Genomic DNA, 9,602 nt, shown 5'->3' with positions numbered 1-9,602 from the left:
TGAAAATACAGGGAAAATGGTGGTTCAATATGATAAAGGTGGGGGGAGCCCACCATAGCATGGATTTAATAGGATTCTGGAACACCAGAGGGCTAAATAATTCAGAAAGAAAGAAGGAGGTGAATCTGTTTATACATAACTCTTAAGCTGGATTATTTGGCCTTCTAGAGACTAAGGTTAAGAGAGATAAAGCTCAAAGAGCAGCTCTTAACTTGTGTAATAGTTGGTCACATAATACAAGCCTTAGTCAACATAAAGGAGGAATAATTTGGCTATTATGGAAATCTATGGTGTTTGATATAACTATATATAGAGTTATAGAATAGCTTATACATTGTGGAGTGCAGTATAGAGGCACAAAGAAGAAATTAGCGGTTACATTAGTACATGGTTTCAATGATGCAACACTTAGAAGGAAATTATGGGAAGAAATAAAGGAAATTCATGAGCATATGGCAGAACCTTGGGCAGTCATGGGAGATTTTAATTGTGTTTTGCATAGATGAAAGAATTGGGAGCCCAATTACAATGTCAGAAATAAGAGAGTTCAAACAATGTGTTGAGGAATGTACCTTGCAGGATATAAAATCTTCAGGGGCTTTCTTTACATGGAACAATAAACATGGTGGAGATGATAGAGTATATAGTAGAATTGGTAGGGTGTTGGTGAATAATGAATGGATATTGGCTCTTCCAAATTCAGAGGTGTATTATAGGAATGAAGGGACTTTTGATTATTGCCCTGCTATAATAAGTTGGGTAGGAGAGCAGAAGAAGCAATATATGTTCAGATATTTCAATATGTGGAGTTTGGCACCAGACTATATGGAGAAGGTTAAACAAGGATGGAAGACAACAAAAAAGGGAACCAAAATGTATAAATTGGTAGGGAAATTGAATAGCTTGAAGAGTAAACTAAGTCAGCTGAATAGGGAGAGATTTAGTCAAATTGAAAAGCAGACTAATCAAATACAAGAAGAGTTGATGCAATGGCAGCAAAGATTGCAGCAGATGCCTTCGAACTAGCAACTGCAAGAGGAAAAAGCAAGCTTAATCAGGAAGTATAAGAGACTGAAGGAAGTAAGGAATCAGTTTCTGAGTCAAAAAAGTAAAGTGAAATGGCTGGAACAAGCAGATCTGAATACTAAGTATTTCCATAGTATGATGAAGGCAAGAAGGAATATGAATAGAATCTTCTCAATAACAGACTCAGAAGGAATTCATAGAACAAAGATGGATGCAATTGCTAAACCCTTCATTGATTTTTACACCAAATTACTGGGTACAAGCAATAAGGAAAGGGAGCATGTAAATAGTAGTTTGTGAAGCAGGGGCAAATTGTAACAGCAGAACAAAGGGAAATGTTAGAAGCATAATTTACAGAAAATGAGGTTAAAAGAGCCTTATGTGCAATCAATGGTGATAAATCACTAGGGCCAGATGGCTATGGTAGAAAATTTTTTAAAGATAGTTGGTATGTGGTTGGGAAAGATGTGATGGTTGTAGTACTGGAATTCTTTCGAACAGGAGAAATGCTGAAAGTGTTGAACCATACAGTGATAACGGTGATACCTAAGAGCTCTCATGCTACAAATGTGGGAGCCTACAGGACTATAGCAGGATGTAACACAGTGTACAAGGTGATATCAAAAATGATGTGCAACAGGTTAAGATTAGTGTTGCCTAAGCTGATTTCTGAGAGCCAGAGTGCCTTTGTTGCAGTCAGAACTATAGTCCAAAATATTCTGATATGTCAAGACCTGGTGAGATTGTATAACAGAAAAAATACAACTCAAAGTTGTCTGATAAAAACTGATCTTAAAAAGGCGTATGATTATGTAGAATGGACATTTATGGAAGAAATGCTTCATGCTATGAACTTTCCTCAAAGGTTCATCAAGTGGATTATGGCATGCATAACAACAACAAGATATAGCATTGCACTGAATGGAGGATTGTATGGTAATATAAAAGGGGAAAGAGGCCTAAAACAAGGGGATCCAATCTCACCTCTATTATTTATTATCTCTATGGAGTATATGACAAGAATACTGAGCAAAGTAAATGAAGGAGTTTGGGTACCACACCAAATGTAAAGGGATGAAACTGAATCATTTGTGCTTTGAAAATGATGTATTGCTATTTTGAAAAGGGAATTACCAATCAGTAATGCTTCTATTAAGAGGAATGCAAGCATTTTCAAAGGCTTCTGGGTTGAGTACAAATGCAGGGAAGTCAAACATCTTTAGTGCTAATATGCCAAAGCAGGAATTACAAGATTTGTGTTAAGTAACTGGATACAGAAGGGGAAGCTGCCATTTAAATACTTGGGAGTACCAATCTCAGCAAAGAAGCTGTCAAGCATAGACTATGAAGAGCTAGTTGATAAAATGACTGCAAGAATAAAGGCATGGACTATGAAGCTCAAGAAATCTATCTTATGCTTGGAGAGTTCAGTTAATAAATTCAGTGCTATTACAGGTACATACTTACTGGTCATCAATCTTCATACTTCCAAAAGATGTGCTAAAAAGAATCACTGCAGCATACAAAAAAATTTTCTATGGGATGGGAGGGAACAGACAAACAAAGTTCCATTAATTTCTTGGGATATGGTTTGTCGACCAAAGGAAAAAAGAGGATTAGGGATAAATGATTGTGTGATATGGAATGAGGCAGCAATTGCCAAGTATGTGTGGAATATAGCACAAAAGGCAGATAATCTATGGGTGAAATGGGCAGATCATATATACATTAAAGGGTCAAGATGGAAACAATACCAACCTCCAAAAGATTGTAGTTGGAACTGGAAGATAATATGTAGTGTGAAAGAAAAGTTTAAGGATGGATATAGAGTGGATGACTAGAAACTAATGGGAGGAAGATACACTGTCCAAAAAGGGTATATTTGGAGGAAATGGGAGATAAATAACTGGCCTTGGGCTAGATGGATTTGGAATTCTATTAATATTCCAAAGCATAGTTTCATAAGTTGGTTGGTAATGCATAAACGTTTATTGACAAGGGAAAGATTGGAAAAGATTGGAGTATGTACAAACACAAGTTGTGGAATATGTGGGGAAGGTACAGAAATTTTACCGCATTTATTCTTTGAATTTCATTTCTCAGAGGAATGTTATAAACTTCTGAATGAATGGCTTGGATTGAGGACAAATGATTTAATCTTGGATGGTATATGGCAAAGGATAATAAGGAATGTCAGAGGGAAACTATGCAGGAAATTGATCACAACAGTTGTGGCAGCTTTGGTGTACAAAATATGGCAAGCTAGGAATGATGCAATATGGAATGGTAAAGTACCAAGGTCAGTAATGGTGTGCAAACAGATTCAACAAAAAAGTAGAGTTATACTAAGTGTGCATAACATTAGGAAAGAAGGGATAAGAAGTAGGGAATAGATAGAAAGCATATATAATAGAAACATAGGACAAGATAGATAGCAAGTTTTGCGACTAAAAGGACTTCTTCTAGTTTGTATAGATATTTGAATGTAATTCTGGTTTGGTTGGAGATTAATAATATTTTTCTTTACACAAAAAAAAAAGATATTGACTATTGTATTGACTTGGATCTGGGGACTCAGCCCATTTCTATTCCACCATACCGTATGGCTCCACTTGAGTCGAAGGAACTGAAGGAGAAGTTGTAGGATTTTCTTAGTAAAGGATGCATTAGACCTAGTGTCTCGCCCTGAAGTGCGCCAGTGTTATTTGTGAAAAAAGAAAGATGGATCGATAAGGATGTGTATAGATAATCGGTAGTTGAACAAAGTCACTATCAATAACAAGTATCCATTGCCGAGGATTGATGACTTATTTGATCAGCTTCAGGGTGCCAAAGTGTTTTCGAAGATTGATTTGAGATCTGGTTACCATCAATTGAAGATTAGGGCATCAGATGTCCCTAATATAGCTTTCCGAACACGGTATGGGCATTTTGAGTTCTTAGTGATGTCATTTGGTTTGAAAAATGCCCCAACATCATTTATGGATTTGATGAATCAGGTATTTAAGCCCTATTTGGATTCTTTTATGATCATCTTCATTGATGATATTGTGATCTACTTTCACATCCAAGAGAAGCATGAGCAGCATCTTCGGATTGTACTTCAGATCTTCAGAGATAGTTAGTTGAATACCAAGTTTTCAAAGTGTGAGTTTTGGTTAGATTCGGTTGCCTTTTTGGGACATGTTGTATCTGCCAGGGAATTAAAGTGGATCCTAAGAAGAGTGAGGCAGTCTAGAACTGACCTAGATCTACTTAAGCTACAGATATTCAGCGATTCCTAGGTTTGGAGGGTTATTATTGTCTCAGTTCATAGAGGGGTTATCATCCATCGCAACCCAATTGACTAGATTGACTCAGAAGGGTGCCCAATTCAGGTTGTCTGATGTGTGTGAGTCGAGCTTTCAGAAGCTCAAGACTACTTTGACTATAGCTCCGGTGTTGGTATTGCCTAAGGGCTCGGGATCTTATACCGTGTATTGTGATGCGTCGCATATTGGGCTTGGTGTAGTATTGATGCAGGATGACAGAGTGATTGCATACACGTCTTGGCAATTGAAGTTTCATTTGGAATAATTATCATGTTCATGATTTAGAGTTGGAAGCGATTATTCATGCATTGAAGATTTGGAGGCATTACCTCTATGGCGTGTCATGTAAGGTATTCACAGATCATCGGAGTCTGCAGTACGTTAAGCAAAATGATCTCAACTTGAGGCGGCAAAGGTGGTTAGAGCTGTTAAATTTTGTATCATCATAGGAAGGCCAATGTGGTGGCTGATGCCTTGAGTAGAAAGGTTGTGAGTATGGTTAGCCTTGCATATATTCCAGTTGGTAAGAGACTGCTAACATCAGATGTTTAGGCCTTGGCCAATCAATTTGTGAGTTTAGATGTTTTGGAGCCTAGTCGGGTTCTTGCTTGTACGATTTCTCGGTCTTTTTTGTATGAGGCATCAGAGAATGTTAGTATGACAACCGCCATTTGCTCTTCCATAAGGACATAATGTAGCACGGCGATGCCAAGAAGGTTTCTATTAAAGAAGATGGGGTGTTGCAGATGCAGGGTCAGATTTGTGTGCCTAATATGGATGGGCTTCGTGAGTTGATTCTTGAGGAAGCCCAGAGTTTGCGGTATTCCATTCATACGGGTGCCGCCAAGATGTATCATGATTTGGCAGCATTATTGGTGAAGAAGAATGAAGAAAGATATAGTGGAGTATGTGGCTCGGTGTTTGAACTGTCAACAGGCGAAGTTCGAGCATCAGAGGCCAGATAGTTTTCTTCTAAAACTTGAGATTCCCGAGTGGAAGTGGGAGTTACCATGAATTTCATTGTTGGGCCCCCATAGACTTTGAAGAAATTTGATGCAGTATGAGTCATTGTGGATAGGTTGACCAATTCGGCGCATTTCATTCCAGTGGAAGCTACGTATTCTTCAAAGTGGCTGACTGAGATTTATATCCGTGAGATTGTTTGTCTTCACGGTATGCCAATGTCCATTATTTCTGATCGGGACACGGAGTTCACATCATATTTCTAGAGGGTCGTACAGTGTGAGTTAGGCACATAGGTTGAGTTGAGTACAACATTTCACCCCTAGACGTATTGGTAGTCCAAGCGTACCATTCAAATATTGGAGGATATGTTTCGTGCCTGTGTTATGGATTTCAGGGGTTTTGCGAATTTTATGTACAACAACAACAACTAATCGAGTATTCAAATAGATCCTTATGAGGCCTTATATGGGAGATGGTGTCGTTCTCCGGTTGGTTGGTTTGAGCCAGGAGAGGCTCAATTGTTGGGTACCGATTTGGTTCAAGATGCCTTGGAAAAGGCCAAGATGATTCAGGATTAACTTTGTATGGTGTAGTCTAGGCAAAAGAGATGTCGATCGGAGGGCTCATGATGTTGCATTCATGATTAGAGAGAGGGTTTTGCTCCGGGTTCACCCATGAAGGGTGTGATGAGGTTCAGGAAGAAGGGAAAGTTGAGCCCTAGGTATATCGGACCCTTTGAGATCCTTGAGAGAGTTGGTGAGGTGGCCTACAAGCTTACATTGACACCTAGATTATCTGCAGTTCACCCGGCGTTCCATGTTTTCATGCTCCAAAAGTATCACGGTGATCTGTCCCATTCATTAGATTTTAGCAGTCCAATTTGACAAGGATTTGACTAATGAGGAGGAGCCAGTGTCTATTCTAAGAGTTATCATTCTGTTTGAGTGCAGTGGAAATGTCAGCTGATCAAGGCAGCTATGTGGGAGTCCTAGTCCGATATGCGGAGTAGATACCCCTACCATTTCATCACTCCAGGTACTTTTTTATGTTCGTTCGAGGATGAACATTTGTTTTAGAGGTGGAGAATGTGATGACCCGAAAGGTTATTTTGAGTATTAGCCCTTATTTCTGTGTTACGGGGCCTCCATTAGCTCCATTTGATGTTTCTTGACTTGCGTGCATGGTCCGTATCATTATGTTGAAAGGCTTTTATTGGAAAATTTGAAGAAAATCATAATTTTTGACTTTCAAAACAACTTGGGTTGACCATGGTCAATATTTTATAAAAATGACCTCAGATTGGTATTTTGACAATTTCAGTAAGTTCAAATCGTGATTTTGTACTTGGGCGTATTCCCAGAATTGAAATTGGAGGTCCTTAGATTGATTTGACTCATTTTGCCGAAAACTAGTATTTTGAAAGTTTGGAAAGTTTCAAAGTTTAACGGTAAGTTGACTTCATAGCTAAAGGGTCCGGATTTTGATTTTGAAACTTGGAATAGGCCCGTATTACTATTTGAAACTTGTCTGCAAAATTTGGTGCAATTCGAAATTGATTTGACACGATTCGGATGCTTAGATGTGATTCTAGTTGTTCTTGAGTTTTGCTTTGAAATTTCATTTGTTTTGAGGGTTGATTTGTAGATTTAGATGTTATTTTGGTAATTTGATTATGCGAACAAGTTCGTACGATATTATTACGCTTGTGTGCACGTTTGGTTTGGAGCCTGAGTGGTTCGGGTGAGTTTTAGACATGTTTCGGATGAGTTTTGTTAGTATAAGGATTGTTGGTGCAATACCAGTTCTAGTGCTCTGTTGCAGATGTCGCATTTGCGAGATCTGACTCGCAATTGCGAGCCTCTCTTTTGTGAAGAATTGTTCGCATTTGCGAGCATGGGCTGGGCTAGGCTAGGTTAGTCTCATAATTGTTAAGAACATGTTCGCATTTGCAAACTGTTAGAGGTCACATTTGCAATCTCATAGTTGCATTTGCGACTCAGTGTGCTCTTGAGTGATCTTTGCAATTGCAAAGTAATTTTCGTATTTGCGAAGGTGGGTCTGTTCGCAATTGCGAAGCTTTTGTCACAATTGCAACTTCTGGGCTTCTATGGCGGCGTTCGCATTTGCGACCCTTGTCTCGCATTTGCGATGCTCATAATTGCGAACAAGACATCGCAATTGCGACATCTGCAGCTGGATAAAAGAGGAGGGAAATGGGACTTAGCTCATTTTTGTTACGACCCAAAATCCAAACCATCATGATGGCACCTAACCCAACCCGCTAGGTAAGACAATTAATAATAAAACACAATATAATAATACTGATGTGAGTCAAAGATGAGATAACTGAATTTTATACAATTTCCAAGGATTGGTAGTACAAATCTTGGGCGTCTAAAATTTAGAATTTACAAAGCTGGTATGAAATAAAGTACATCATTTGTTTGAAATATACATGAACATATCTTTCATAAGTCTAGATCTACCATGAACAAAAGGTAGCTATAACCGGAACGCATGTACATCTTCAAATCTAGCTCTCGTCGAACACAACAACATCAACATCCAACATTTGCACGCTAGGTGCACAAGTATAGTATGAGTAAAACCGACCATATGTACTTAATAAATAACAAACCTAACCTTAGGTTGTAAGTAGTGACGAGCTGGAATACAGATCAGAGTCCAACACCAATAGCCAGCAACAGTTCATAACAACATAATAATAGTGGTACAAGAAACATGCTCAAATATATGGCCAATCCAACCCAGGGAAGATCCATCTCAAATATATATACAGTAATGAGTGACTGACTGTTAGTTGATAATATATATCAACTAACAGTCAGTCACTCATTACTGTATAAGGCCAATCCAGCCTAGGGGAAGATCCATCCCCAAATATAAATGATTCGGGAAAGAACCATACTCAGGGAAGATCAATCCCTCAATATAAATCAATTGTGCTCACTGGGGGTGTGTACAGACTCCGAAGGGACTCTTTCAGCCCGAGTGCTATAATAAGCCAGATCCAGGCATAAATCAATAAAACATGTTGCGGCGTGCAGCCCGATCCCATATATATATCATCACAATCAGGCCATCGGCCTTACTCAGTCATCAAACTCTCCAGTCTCCCAGGCTCACCATGTCATAAAACAAGCCCAAAAATTATGATATGATGTATCAATAAATAGCACTAGAGACTGAGATATGATATGAAATGAATAAATATGACTGAGTACGAAACTTCAATTTAAACATATAATTCAACAACAGAAATGACCTAAGTGGGTCCCAATAATACCAACATATGCCTAAGCATTTGTCACGACCCGGATTTTCCACCCTCGGGAGTCGTGATGGCGCCTACTCTGGAAGCTAGGCAAGCAGAATATTATAAAGTCATTACCCTTTTTATTAAACATGTTCGACAATTTAAAATAACAAGTTATTAAACAGCGAAATAAATTAAATAACCGGAAATGAGGAAGACAAAAACTTAATAATTCAACCAAACACTGCTACATAATTTGAAGTACAATACTACCTAGAATTTGGTATCACAAGTCAGAGACTGTCTAAGAATACTACAAATAAGGTCTGAATGAAATACATAAGTCTGTCCCTGAATAAGTAAAAACAGAAAGAGAAAAGATAGAAGGAGACGCCAAGGTCCACGGACGCCTGCAGGACTACCTCGGATCGCCTGAATGGACTAAAGACATCACCCTTACTACGGTCCAAATGCTCCGGTATTAGTATCTACACACAGTGCAGAGTGTAGTATCAGCACAACCGACCCCATGTGCTGGTAAGTGTCTAGCCTAACCTCAGCGAAGTAGTGACGAGGCTAGGACCAGACTACCCAATAAACCTGTGCAGTTAAATCATATACAACGGAAATAAAAGCAGAAAATTACAGCTAAAGTTGGGCGGGGGAAATATGTCGCGGGGAGTAACAGATAACAACAGAATAATAGTAGAAAAATGTAAGGAATGCCATAAATCAATTACCAGCAAAAGATAAGGAAATAAGAAAAGCAAGTACCCATGTATTACCGTTGCAGGCGTGCAACCCGCTCCCATTTCACATATTACCATTGCAGGCGTGCAACCCGCTCCCATTTCTAATATTACCGTTGTAGGCGTGCAACCCGCTCCCATTTCATATATTACCGTTGCAGGCGTGCAACCTGCTCCCATTTCATATCTTACCGTTGCAGGCGTGCAACCCGCTCCCATTTTACTTATTACCGTTGCAGGCATGCAACCTGATCCCATTTCATTTATCAACAC

General features: G+C 39.0%; 1 protein-coding gene across 1 annotated transcript; it reads left to right on the top strand.

Annotated features, from left to right (window-relative positions):
- Positions 1-528: 528 nt before the first annotated feature.
- LOC138869108 (uncharacterized) lies at positions 529-1,026 on the top strand. Its single transcript, XM_070146698.1, has one exon. The coding sequence runs from the start codon at positions 529-531 to the stop codon at positions 1,024-1,026; it is 498 nt and encodes a 165-aa protein (XP_070002799.1).
- The last annotated feature ends 8,576 nt before the right edge of the window (positions 1,027-9,602 follow it).

Source organism: Nicotiana sylvestris, chromosome 5 (assembly GCF_000393655.2).
Source record: "Nicotiana sylvestris chromosome 5, ASM39365v2, whole genome shotgun sequence".
Lineage (NCBI taxonomy): Eukaryota > Viridiplantae > Streptophyta > Magnoliopsida > Solanales > Solanaceae > Nicotiana > Nicotiana sylvestris.
Note: the sequence above shows the minus strand (reverse complement) of the source record. Positions and strands in the feature narration are given on the sequence as shown.

What these genes read in the sequence shown, in the direction of transcription:
- LOC138869108 (XM_070146698.1), top strand. Translation starts at nt 529, where the DNA reads ATGTCAGAAATAAGAGAGTTCAAACAATGTGTTGAGGAATGTACCTTG.